Here is a 14,750-nt window from a genome sequence, read left to right as displayed (position 1 = left end):
AGGAGGGCCTTGCTTTGATCAACATGGCGGACAACAAAGCCTCGGTGCTGTAACGCATTCGGCACAAAACGACATGGATCAGATGCAAAACTCGCACGAAGAGTACCACAGCAATCCGTACAACCACTATCCGAACTACCGACCGGGCTACGGGGGCGCTGGATATGGGATGATGAGCCCGTCGCGCCAGGGGAACACCGCGGGCCCGGGCAGCAGCACCGCCGCTCAGGGAAAGACTACCATGGCTTCTACTTCTGCCCCGTCTCCTGGTGCAAACGTGCCCGCGTTTCAGAGGTTTCCTCCCGGCCAGAGTCAGCCGCAGCACCCGTCGGGGAATACTCCCACCCTTAATCAGCTGCTGACCTCTCCGAGTCCGATGATGCGCGCTTATGGCGGGGGATATCAAGATTATAATAATAATCCTTCAGCTCAGCAGCAGCAGGGCATGGGGATCAGCAAAGACATCATGAGCTCCACGTACAGCTCAAGCCACGGCTGGCCGCAGAGGAATCACCCCGCCATGAGTCCTGGAAATAACGGCCAGGGAGGCAGCCGATCCCAGGTGAGACCTTCCGTTCGCTTCGTATCGATCGGATTGACTCCGCTAGCATTGTAGCTAACTAGCCTTGTTTATACCCACCTTGATCACTGGCCTGATAGCCAAGCTAACTCATTTAGCCAGACTGATCTAGACTTATTTACGTGTTTTTATGCATTTTAATACTTGCGTATAAAATATGTCTGCGCACGATTCGTTTGTATTAATATTTAAGCTTAAAACGTTTCCGTCAACTAGTGATTACTGACAGAAATAGCGGCCGCGTCCCAAACGCCAAACTAGCGTGCTATTTAGTGTGTCAAATCAAAACACCCTCCAGCGCTGTCATAACGGTTACTGTGGACACTACTTAGTGCGGTCATGTGCGATTTGGAACGCAGCCCTGGTTACACTAACTTAGCTAGCAGTGCTGTGCTATGTTGTGCTAGAGTGTTCCGGTTCTCACCGAAGCTGATTTAAAAACTCATACTTCTCATATATATTTCTGACCATAATACTTATTTTAAATGATTTTAAAAAACCTTAAATATTATTTGTTTCGATCGCACAGGTGTTCTGTGGCCATTCAGCTGTCAATCGTCGAAGATTTGACGGCTGTGTCCTAATTACACACTGCCATTCCAGACAACCTTAATAAGTTCTGGTCGATTTGACGATATTTACCGTCTAACGATATAAAGATGTATACCGATATAGATTTTCCAATCCCTTGTGTGCTGCGCTAGAAATAGGGCATTAATACTATGTTATTAAGCTACAAACATCTGAATAAGACTGACCAGAAGTGCTTAATTTATCAGTTTTGTGTGAGAAATCAGAAAGTGTGGTGGTGGAGGAGAGACTTCATACACAAATCATTCTAAACAAACACACTATCCATTGGGTGGATGGATAGGTGGGTGGATGGATAGGTGGGTGGGTGGATGGATGGATGGGTGGGTGGATGGATGGGTGGGTGGATGGATGGATGGGTGGGTGGGTGGATGGATGGGTGGGTGGATGGATGGATAGGTAGGTGGGTGGGTGGATGGATGGATAGGTGGGTGGGTGGATGGATGGATAGGTGGGTGGATGGATAGGTGGGTGGGTGGATGGGTGGATGGATGGGTGGGTGCGTGGGTGGATGGATAGGTGGGTGGATGGATGGGTGGGTGGGTGGATGGATGGATGGATGGATGGATAGGTGGGTGGGTGGATGGATGGATGGATGGATAGGTGGGTGGGTGGGTGGATGGATGGATGGATGGATGGATAGGTGGGTGGGTGGATGGATGGATGGATGGATGGATAGGTGGGTGGGTGGATGGATGGATGAATGGATGGGTGGGTGGGTGGGTGGATGGGTGGGTGGGTGGGTGGATGGATGGATAGGTGGGTGGGTGGATGGATGGTTAGGTAGGTGGGTGGGTGGGTGGGTGGGTGGATGGATAGGTGGGTGGATGGATGGATGGATGGATAGGTGGGTAGGTGGGTGGGTGGGTGGATGGATGGATGGATAGGTGGGTGGGTGGGTGGATGGATGGATAGGTGGGTGGGTGGGTGGATGGATAGGTGGGTGGATGGATGGATGGATGGATGGGTAGGCAGGTGGGTGGGTGGGTGGGTGGCTGGATGGATGGGTAGGCAGGTGGGTGGGTGGGTGGGTGGATGGATGGGTAGGCAGGTGGGTGGGTGGGTGGGTGGATGGATGGATAGACAGATAACTTTATTAATCCCATAGGGAAAGTCAGTTATTACAGCAGCTCCAGGTACATTAAAGCAAAAAGTATTGAAGTACACAAGTAATGTTGTACACACTATGTAATTGAATAAATAGAATAAAAAAAATGTAGTATGTCATATAGAAAACATAAGAAGTATCCTAGCATTAAATATTTTAGATGAGATATGTAATATGTGATATACTAAGCTGTTGTAGTGTTAAATAATAACAGATATGTAGTATAGTCTTTATAAACAGTGTTAGAACATGCTCCATGAGTCTGTCCTGATAGTAGTTTAGTGTTCAGTGATGTCCCGAGCTAGTGAAGCATTATACAGCGTGATCGCTGCTGGTATAAACCATCTCCTGTACCGTTCCTTGTTACAGCGGAGTTGGATGAGTCTGTTGCTGAAAGTGCTCCGCTGTCTGACTAACAGGTCATGAAGGGGGTGAGATGGGTTGTCAAATATGGTTGTGAGTTTATTCAGTGACCTCCTTCCAACCACCAACTCGAAACTGTCAAGTGAGCAGCCCGAGACTGAGCCAGCCTTCCTGATCAGTTTGTTGAGTTTCTTTACATCCCCGGCTCTGAGGCGGCTTCCCCAACTCACAGCTGCAAAGACATTAAAGGAAAGTAGAGTCTGCTCATCCCGTTCCTGTACACAGTATACAATATTGTATATTGTGTTAAATGTTTTATATATAATGTATAGTAATCGTACCAATATTGTGCTGATCTGACTCAGTATTATGTACAGATCTCTGTGCTTTGTTTATTCCCAATAAAATTAAAAACTAACTCATCTATACAACCACCTACATGTACATAAACCTTAAATATATGCTACAACTAAAACAACCTGTGCGATCATAGACATATGTTTAAGGTAACCAATATAGTCATAAATATGAACCACCAGTATAAGAGCATTAGTTACTATTAGGATTTTATTGACTAATGTTAGCTAAACAGAATTGAAGTGAGAGAAGGTTTATACTGGCCCTTATTTCACTTACTGTCTATATAAATCGATGGGCCACTGAAAAAATACTGCCTGACATGTCATGTCACACCATGTATTATCTACTTTTATTTAGAACTTGGACTTGAACACAATGCACAAACACTTGTAGGAATGAATTTTGAGATCGTAAGATTAACAATATTAGGCATTGTAGGTTTGATAAATAATACACATTACAGTCGTGACTTGAAGCTTATCACGTTTGCTAGTTTAATGACAAACTTACCGTGGTTTATGTAACGAAAACCATAACATATGAATAGCCTACAGAATTTCTTGTTATTACACTGTAGTAACAGTGTAGTGCCTGTAATAAAACAGGATACCCCTGTAGGATACCCCTGTAGAATACCCCTGTAGAAAACCCCTGTAGAAACCCCTGTAGAATAAATACCCCTTTAGAATAAATACCCCTGTAGAAACCCCTGTAGGATACCCCTGTAGAATACCCCTGTAGAATACCCCTGTAGAATAACCCTGTAGAATAAATACCCCTTTAGAATAAATACCCCTGTAGAAACCCCTGTAGGATACCCCTGTAGAATACCCCTGTAGAAACCCCTGTAGAATACCCCTGTAGAATACCCCTGTAGAATAAATACCCCTGTAGAATAAATACCCCTGTAGAAACCCCTGTAGAATACCCCTGTAGAATACCCCTGTAGAATAAATACCCCTGTAGAATAAATACCCCTGTAGAAACCCCTGTAGAATACCCCTGTAGAATACCCCTGTAGAATAAATACCCCTGTAGAATACCCCTGTAGAATACCCCTGTAGGATACCCCTGTAGAATACCCCTGTAGGATACCCCTGTAGAATAAATACCCCTGTAGAATAAATACCCCTGTAGAATACCCGCGCTGTTCTAGCTCTTGATCTCTGCTGTGGAGACATGAACGTATTTTCACTCTGAATGTTGTATTTTTGTGCCTCTCAGTGGGGTGTGTGAGATGGAATTGTGGGTGAGGGGAAGATTGCAGTGTACCAGGACGCTGGCTGCTGACACTTAAACTGCTGGTTTTTAAACGCCCTCCCCGGCATTCTCGATTGCACACATTTTCTGTAAGTGCTGCTCCAAATTGCCCTGAATTTGGCCTCGACGTGAGAAGATTAGCTCTGATAGCCGTGGCGCTTTTTTGGCAAAGCCCGCTCGCTCGAGACCGAACCTGATTGCCTCCATCAGCACGTGGCACACTGCCCTGAATTCCTGCTCATGCCAACGTTTGAGTGCTATCTTCAGCTTGATGAGGTCAGAAACGATGACCTGTGCTGGTGTGTTTATTGCGGTGCCAGCCTAGCAGAATTCTGCTCACAGAGCTCTACAGGGTGCCACCAGATCTTCCCATGCCAGCGAAGCGTGCTCAGCTAACGGAGTCGATGAAAGGCATCAGGATGTTTAGTATAAAGGATCGGTGTGGTGGCGACTGTATATTTGCCCACGATTCCTAAAACTCTATTTATCATTCAGTGTTTGTGTAATTTAAATAAAATACATTTAAATAAATGAACCTCACTTACCCGCTCATTCACTCATTCATATCCTCACTCACTCACTCACTAATTAATTCACTCACTCACTCACTCACTCACTCACTAATTCACTCACTCACTCACTCACTCACTAATTCATTCACTCACTCACTAATTCACTCACTCACTCACTCACTCACTCACTAATTCATTCACTCACTCACTCACTAATTAATTCACTCACTCACTCACTAATTCATTCACTCACTCACTAATTCACTCACTCACTCACTAATTCATTCACTCACTCACTAATTCACTCACTCACTAATTCATTCACTCACTCACTAATTCACTCACTCACTCACTAATTCATTCACTCACTCACTCACTAATTAATTCACTCACTCACTCACTAATTCACTCACTCACTCACTAATTCATTCACTCACTCACTAATTCACTCACTCACTAATTCATTCACTCACTCACTAATTCACTCACTCACTCACTAATTAATTCACTCACTCACTCACTAATTAATTCACTCACTCACTCACTAATTCATTCACTCACTCACTCACTAATTCATTCACTCACTCACTCACTCACTAATTCATTCACTCACTCACTAATTCACTCACTCACTCACTAATTCATTCACTCACTCACTCACTAATTAATTCACTCACTCACTCACTCACTAATTCACTCACTCACCCACTCACTAATTCACTCACTCACTCACTAATTCACTCACTCACCCACTCACTAATTCACTCACTCACTCACTATTCATTCACTCACTAATTCACTCACTCACTCACTAACTCACTCACTCACTCACTCACTAATTCACTCACTCACTCACTCACTATTCATTCACTCACTCACTCACTAATTCACTCACTCACTCACTCACTAATTCACTCACCCACTCACTAATTCATTCACTCACTCACTCACTAATTCACTCACTCACTAATTCACTCACTCACTCACTAATTCACTCACTCACCCACTCACATGTTCACTCACTCATTCACTCGCTCACTAACATTCTCACTCACTGACATCCTAACTTACTGACATCCTCACTCACTCACTCACTCACATCCTCACTCACTCACTTACTCACTCGCATCCTCACTCACTCACATCCTCACTTACTGACATCCTCACTCACTCACATCCTCACTCACTCACTTACTCACTCGCATCCTCACTCACTCACATCCTCACTTACTGACATTCTCACTCACTCACTCACTTACATCCTCACTCACTCACTTACATCCTCACTCATTCACTCACTCGCATCCTCACTCACTCACTTACATCCTCACTCACTCACTTACATCCTCACTTATTCACTCACTCACATCCTCACTCACTCACTTACATCCTCACTCACTCACTTACATCCTCACTTACTGACATCCTCACTCACTCACTTACATCCTCACTCATTCACTCACTCGCATACTCACTCACTTACATCCTCACTTACTGACATCCTCACTCACTCACTTACTTGCATCATTACTCATTTACTTACTTGCATCCTCACTGACTCACTAATTCACTCACTCACTCACTAATTCACTCACTCACCCACGTACTTACTCATTCACCCACTCACTCACTCACTCACTCACTCGCTCACTAACATCCTCACTTACTGACATCCTCACTCACTCACTTGCATCATTACTCACTCACTAATTCACTCACTCACTAATTCACTCACTCACTAAATCACTCACTCACTCACCCACGTACTTACTCATTCTCCCACTCACTTACACGCTCACTCACTCACTCGCTCACTAACATCCTCACTTACTCACTTACATCCTAACTTACTGACATCCTCACTCAGTCACTCACTTGCATCCTCACTCATTCACTCACTCACATCCTCACTCACTCACTCGCATCCTCACTTACTCACTCACTCGCTCACTCACATCCTCACTCACATCCTCACTCACTCACTCGCATCCTCACTTACTCACTTACATCCTCACTCACTCACATCCTCACTCACTCACTCGCTCACTCACATCCTCACTCACATCCTCACTCACTCACTCACATCCTCACTCACTCACTTACATTCTTACTCACTCACATCCTCACTCACATCCTCACTCACTCACTCACATCCTCACTCACTCACTTACATCCTAACTTACTGACATCCTCACTCACTCACTCACTTACATCCTCACTCACTCACTCACTTACATCCTCACTCATTCACTCACTCACATCCTCACTCATTCACTCACTCACTCACATCCTCACTCACTCACATCCTCACTCACTCACTCGCTCACTCACATCCTCACTTACTCACTTACATCCTCACTCACTCACATCCTCACTCACTCACTCGCTCACTCACATCCTCACTTACTCACTTACATCCTCACTCACATCCTCACTCACTCACATCCTCACTCACTCACTCACATCCTCACTTACTCACTTACATCCTCACTCACTCACATCCTCACTCACTCACTCACATCCTCACTCACTCACTCACATCCTCACTTACTCACTTACATCCTCACTCACATCCTCACTCACTCACATCCTCACTCACTCACTCACATCCTCACTTACTCACTTACATCCTCACTCACTCACATCCTCACTCACTCACTCACATCCTCACTTACTCACTTACATCCTCACTCACTCACTCGCTCACTCACATCCTCACATCCTCACTTACTCACTTACATCCTCACTCACTCACTCACATTCTCACTCACTCACTTACATCCTCACTCACTCACATTCTCACTCACTCACTTACATTCTTACTCACTCGCTCACTCACTCACATCCTCACTCACTCACTTACATCCTAACTTACTGACATCCTCACTCACTCACTCACTTACATCCTCACTCATTCACTCACTCACATCCTCACTCACTCACTTACATCCTCACTTACTCACATCCTTACTCACTCACTCGCTCACTCACATCCTCACTCACTCACATTCTTACTCACTCGCTCACTCACTCACATTCTCACTCACTCACTTACATCCTAACTTACTGACATCCTCACTCACTCACTCACTTACATCCTCACTCATTCACTCACTCACATCCTCACTCGCTCACTCACATCCTCACTCACTCACATTCTTACTCACTCGCTCACTCACTCACATTCTCACTCACTCACTTACATCCTAACTTACTGACATCCTCACTCATTCACTCACTTACATCCTCACTCATTCACTCACTCACATCCTCACTCACTCACTCGCATCCTCACTTACTCACTTACATCCTCACTCACTCACATCCTCACTCACTCACTCACTCGCTCACTCACATCCTCACTTACTCACTTACATCCTCACTCACATCCTCACTCACTCACATCCTCACTCACTCACTTACATTCTTACTCACTCACTTACATCCTCACTCACTCACATCCTCACTCACTCACTCGCTCACTCACATCCTCACTCACTCACTTACATCCTCACTCACATCCTCACTCACTCACTCGCTCACTCACATCCTCACTCAGTCACTCACTTGCATCCTCACTCATTCGCTCACTCACATCCTCACTCACTCACTCACATCCTCACTCACTCACTCGCTCACTCACATCCTCACTCAGTCACTCACTTGCATCCTCACTCATTCGCTCACTCACATCCTCACTCACTCACTTACATCCTCACTCACATCCTCACTCACTCGCTCACTCACTCACATCCTCACTCAGTCACTCACTTGCATCCTCACTCATTCGCTCACTCACATCCTCACTCACTCACTCGCATCCTCACTTACTCACTTACATCCTCACTCACATCCTCACTCACTCACTCGCTCACTCACATCCTCACTCACTCACATCCTCACTTACTCACTCACTCACTCGCGCACTCACATCCTCTCACTCACTTACATTATCACTCACTCACTCACATCCTCACTCACTCACTTACATCCTCACTCACTCACATCCTCACTCACTCACATCCTCACTCACTCACTTACATCCTCACTCACTCACATCCTCACTCACTCACATCCTTACTCACTCACTCGCTCACTCACATCCTCACTCACTCACTTACATCCTAACTTACTGACATCCTCACTCAGTCACTCACTCGCATCCTCACTCACTCACTTACATCCTCACTCACTCACTTACATCCTCACTCACTCACATCCTCACTCACTCACATCCTTACTCACTCACTCGCTCACTCACATCCTCACTCACTCACTTACATCCTAACTTACTGACATCCTCACTCATTCACTCACTCGCATCCTCACTCACTCACTTACATCCTCACTCACTCACTTACATCCTCACTCACTCACATCCTCACTCACTCACATCCTTACTCACTCACTCGCTCACTCACATCCTCACTCACTCACTTACATCCTAACTTACTGACATCCTCACTCATTCACTCACTCGCATCCTCACTCACTCACTTACATCCTCACTCACTCACTTACATCCTCACTCACTCACTTACATCCTCACTCACTCACATCCTCACTCACTCACTCACTCACTCACTCGCATCCTCACTCACTCACTCGCATCCTCACTCACTCACTCGCATCCTCACTCACTCACTTACATCCTAACTTACTGACATCCTCACTCAGTCACTCACTTGCATCCTCACTCATTCACTCACTCGCATCCTCACTCACTCACTCGCATCCTCACTCACTCACTTACATCCTAACTTACTGACATCCTCACTCATTCGCTCACATCCTCACTCATTCACTCACTCACATCCTCACTCACTCACATCCTCCATTGTTGGAGCTTAATTTTATACACTTACATTTGTAGTTCTGACACTTTTAATGGCCAAGATTTTATTTTCCATTTTAATTCACTTTCATGTTTGTACCACCACGTTATCCTGGTCAGGGTCACAGCGGGTCTGTTTTTAGCGTTAGTATCCGTACTGTATTTGTACTCTAGTACTCTACTCATATTGATCTGTGCTTATTAGTTATTGTGGGCGTATAACGTACGTGGTGAATCCTCATTATGCTCTGCGCTTATTCATTTAAAATGAACTTTTTTCTTGAACAGGTGGCACCGATGGACGCCATGGCCATGAAACGCTCTCAGCTTTACGGCATGGCGAACAGCCCTTATTCTCAGCAGCAGCAGCAGCAGCAGCCGAGCGGAGCCTACTCCAGCCAATCATACGGAACTTCTTCTCCCCACCGTTATCCAATGGGACTGCAGGGGCGTGACCAGGCTGGCATGGGCATGCAGTACCCGCATCAACAGGTACGGGGCGTAACAGCGCGAATAGCGTGCACTGAATGAGCTCAGAAATGGTTCATAATGTAGAATTTCAACGCAGCTACTTGTGCTAACAGAGTTTTTATTCCACCCATAAATGGTTTATGAGACATATCCAAACCCCAAAAAGCTCTACATTGTATAGTGCAGGCTTCAGGTTAGCGTCTGTAGTTTCTCATTTACAGAGAAACCAGCAATGAATTACTAAATAATCCTAAAAGTCTCCGTTGTTCTGTCTTCACGCCTGACCGGCCACGATCTCCAGAATCTCCGGCGCGGTCAGTACGAAGGCCAGCAGGCTTCTCCTCGGTAACTGGATGAACAAATTCATCACAAGCTTCATCTCATAGCAGCGCTGACGCGATATTCTCCCCGAGGTTAAAGATTACACCAACACTCCGGTCTCCAACGGTTTCATTATGCCGTCGCCACCGAGTAACGACGCGCTCTCTCGCTCTCTGGTCGGTCAGCGCGGCTTTTTCCATTCCTCCGTGCCACAGGCGGGGAGCGTTTTGTGCTGATTCTGATCTTTCGGCCGTGACCGGGGACAGTCGCGCTAGGAAGCTTAATGAGAGCTTCACCTGGCGGCCAGGCTTTGAGCTTAGCTGATCCGCAGAAGGGAGCCTGGAGAGACGTGCAGAACATAACTGATGGACAGGAATCATTACGGATACACTACGCGGCCAAAAGTATACGGACACATATATTTCATACTTACAGTGGACCCTTGACTTACGGATGTAATTGGTTCTGAAGGGCAGTTCTTAAGTCACAATGTTTGTTAGTTAAATCTATTTTTCCCATAAGAAATAATGTAAACAGAATTAATCCGTGCCAGACCTCCCAAACCCCCCCTTACCCCTAACCTCTCTAATGTCTTAAATGCTCTTTTTTGTTATAAATACACATATATTTTCCCTTAAATCTTAAATTATAGAATAGACATTACTGTAATAAACAATAATAATAAACAATACACAGTAGTACTGTACATAAAAACACACATCACATTTCAGTACAGTACGTGTGCTATACCATACACCATAATACATTTCCTTCTTTTTTTTATAAAATGTCTCTACCAGAAACAACAATAACTCTCATATTTCTCTATTATTTCCTTCTTTATTTCAATAGTGTTGTATTTTGTAGGTGTAATTGCACGAAATAATAAATTCCTTCTTCTCTCTCACTCACTGTCCCCTCTGTCTGATACACAGTGACACCTACTGGCAGGAGTAATTATACAACAACAAATAGTAATAGATTTTCTTAACACTGCGCTTCCTCTGCACATTCTTTGAGGCCATTTTAATATTAAATTTTACAAACTATAAAGAAAACAGTGGAAAAAAAAACACCGTCCGCTGTCTGAATGTTCGCTCACTATATATATATATACTGTATATATGCATAGAGAGAGAGAGAGACTGTCGGAGTCAACTTGTTCGTGACGTCACCTGTTTCGTGTATTTCGGTTCGTAATCCGAAATTTGTTCGTACGTTAAGTTGAAAAAGATCGCTCGTAACCCGAAATGTTCGTATGGTAAACCGTTCGTAACTCAAGGGTCGACTGTATTAATATTTCATTTTTGTATTTAAGACCTTAATAGTTCACTGTAAACAACTGTTTATTGTTTGTGTGTTGACACCAAACCCTCTTCACTCCTTCTGCAGCCACAGAATTGCTTGGGAGTTATCCAAACATTTTGACTAAGCGATTACTAACTGAATTGCCGCCTCGTAGTGCAGATTAACCACTAAACGTGAGGAACTTGAAAGCTACGCAAATGAAAAACAGTAAATCGCTAAACACAAACATTCAAGTTTGAATGTCAAAGCAAATGACATATTCTACGACAGCGGTCCCCAACCACCCGGCGGGTCATTTATTACCGGGACGCACAGAAAGAATAAATAATAAGAAAAAGTTACATCAGCGATGAAAACTGCTTCCATTTCCAACACACGCATGTTTATCGTCTCATATCACCCCCAGGTGGAAGCAGCGTCTCGTCGTCTCGTCGTCCCGTCCGCGCCGGTCCGTAGAATTATATTTTATATGAAACCGGTCCGTGGTGCAAAAAGGTTGGGGACCACTGTTGTACGGGACAAGGCTCGTTTTATGGTCTGTGAGGTGATTTTCACGGACGTGAATTAGGTAGGGCCTTAATTATTGGCTATGTCTGAGGGTGGAGGGGTCAGTGCTACAGCGATTCTGGAAAATCTGGACCCATCGTGACCCTGCCCATAATAAAAAGGGGGCAAAGCTTTTTTTTTTATTTATTAATTTATTTTTTTATTATCTATTTTTTCCCACTTTTTTCCTCCAACTTTTATCCCCATTCTAATCGTGTCCAATTACCCTGAATGCGTCCTCTATACTGATTCGACCCTTTTGCCGCTGACTGAGGACGCCACTCAACTGACTTGCTCCCTGTCCGGTACACAATCAGTACGGCCTGCATTTTTCACCTGCACGAGCCGAGTTCATACACCGAGAGTCACTGCGCACGGAGGGTCACACCCCCCTCGATGTTATTCCTCAGCCCTGTGCAGGCGCCGTCAGTCAACCAGCAGGGGCCGCAGTCGTACCAGTTATGAGGACCTATGCTCCGACTCTACCCCTAAGCCCCTGAACAACAGCCAAACGTTGTTCATACTGCCGCCAAACCCAGTCGGAAAGGTAGAGCTGAGTTTCGATACGATGCATCTAGAAACCCGACTCTGGTGAGCTAGCGTACTTTACCGCTGCGCCACCTGAGCGGCGGGGGCAAAGTTTTTTAATCATTCTCAAGCTGTTTGTTCAACTCCAGCGCTGAGCTAAAGGGGGTAAAATACAGTGTATCACAAAAGTGAGTACACCCCTCACATTTCTGCAGATATTTAAGTATATCTTTTCATGGGACAACACTGACAAAATGACACTTTGACACAATGAAAAGTAGTCTGTGTGCAGCTTATATAACAGTGTAAATTTATTCTTCCCTCAAAATAACTCAATATACAGCCATTAATGTCTAAACCACCGGCAACAAAAGTGAGTACACCCCTTAGTGAAAGTTCCTGAAGTGTCAATATTTTGTGTGGCCACCATTATTTCCCAGAACTGCCTTAACTCTCCTGGGCATGGAGTTTACCAGAGCTTCACAGGTTGCCACTGGAATGCTTTTCCACTCCTCCATGACGACATCACGGAGCTGGCGGAAATTCGAGACTTTGCGCTCCTCCACCTTCCGCTTGAGGATGCCCCAAAGATGTTCTATTGGGTTTAGGTCTGGAGACATGCTTGGCCAGTCCATCACCTTTACCCTCAGCCTCTTCAATAAAGCAGTGGTCGTCTTAGAGGTGTGTTTGGGGTCATTATCATGCTGGAACACTGCCCTGCGACCCAGTTTCCGGAGGGAGGGGATCATGCTCTGCTTCAGTATTTCACAGTACGTATTGGAGTTCATGTGTCCCTCAATGAAATGTAACTCCCCAACACCTGCTGCACTCATGCAGCCCCAGACCATGGCATTCCCACCACCATGCTTGACTGTAGGCATGACACACTTATCTTTGTACTCCTCACCTGATTGCCGCCACACATGCTTGAGACCATCTGAACCAAACAAATTAATCTTGGTCTCATCAGACCATAGGACATGGTTCCAGTAATCCATGTCCTTTGTTGACATGTCTTCAGCAAACTGTTTGTGGGCTTTCTTGTGTAGAAACTTCAGAAGAGGCTTCCTTCTGGGGTGACAGCCATGCAGACCAATTTGATGTAGTGTGCGGCGTATGGTCTGAGCACTGACAGGCTGACCCCCCACCTTTTCAATCTCTGCAGCAATGCTGACAGCACTCCTGCGCCTATCTTTCAAAGACAGCAGTTGGATGTGACGCTGAGCACGTGCACTCAGCTTCTTTGGACGACCAACGCGAGGTCTGTTCTGAGTGGACCCTGCTCTTTTAAAACGCTGGATGATCTTGGCCACTGTGCTGCAGCTCAGTTTCAGGGTGTTGGCAATCTTCTTGTAGCCTTGGCCATCTTCATGTAGCGCAACAATTCGTCTTTTAAGATCCTCAGAGAGTTCTTTGCCATGAGGTGCCATGTTGGAACTTTCAGTGACCAGTATGAGAGAGTGTGAGAGCTGTACTACTAAATTGAACACACCTGCTCCCTATGCACACCTGAGACCTAGTAACACTAACAAATCACATGACATTTTGGAAGGAAAATGACAAGCAGTGCTCAATTTGGACATTTAGGGGTGTAGTCTCTTAGGGGTGTACTCACTTTTGTTGCCGGTGGTTTAGACATTAATGGCTGTATATTGAGTTATTTTGAGGGAAGAATAAATTTACACTGTTATATAAGCTGCACACAGACTACTTTTCATTGTGTCAAAGTGTCATTTTGTCAGTGTTGTCCCATGAAAAGATATACTTAAATATCTGCAGAAATGTGAGGGGTGTACTCACTTTTGTGATACACTGTAGCTGAATGTGAATTTTTTGGACTTGCTCTTGTGTTTTGAGACTCTCTTGCTACGCTGGATGATGTTCAGCGTTTTCAGCGAGGGGGTTACATGGAGCCGGTCCCGAAAATATCATTTCAAAACCGTTCCGCTATGCAGATTTCCCCTCCGC

General features: G+C 45.1%; 1 protein-coding gene across 2 annotated transcripts in view; it reads left to right on the top strand.

The window, feature by feature from the left end:
- arid1b (AT-rich interactive domain 1B) overlaps positions 1 to 14,750 on the top strand; it is a 73,598-nt gene continuing 58,848 nt past the window's right edge. For both annotated transcript variants that reach the window (XM_063001728.1, XM_063001729.1), the window contains exons 1-2: positions 1 to 562; positions 9,897 to 10,100. In XM_063001728.1, the coding sequence (XP_062857798.1) occupies positions 74 to 562; positions 9,897 to 10,100 (693 nt within the window). In that variant the 5' untranslated portion in view covers positions 1 to 73. The remainder of the gene's footprint in view (positions 563 to 9,896; positions 10,101 to 14,750) is intronic.

The sequence above is a fragment of the Trichomycterus rosablanca genome, chromosome 9, assembly GCF_030014385.1.
Source record: "Trichomycterus rosablanca isolate fTriRos1 chromosome 9, fTriRos1.hap1, whole genome shotgun sequence".
In the NCBI taxonomy this organism is placed as follows: Eukaryota; Metazoa; Chordata; class Actinopteri; order Siluriformes; family Trichomycteridae; genus Trichomycterus; species Trichomycterus rosablanca.
This window is presented reverse-complemented; position numbering and strand designations above follow the sequence as displayed.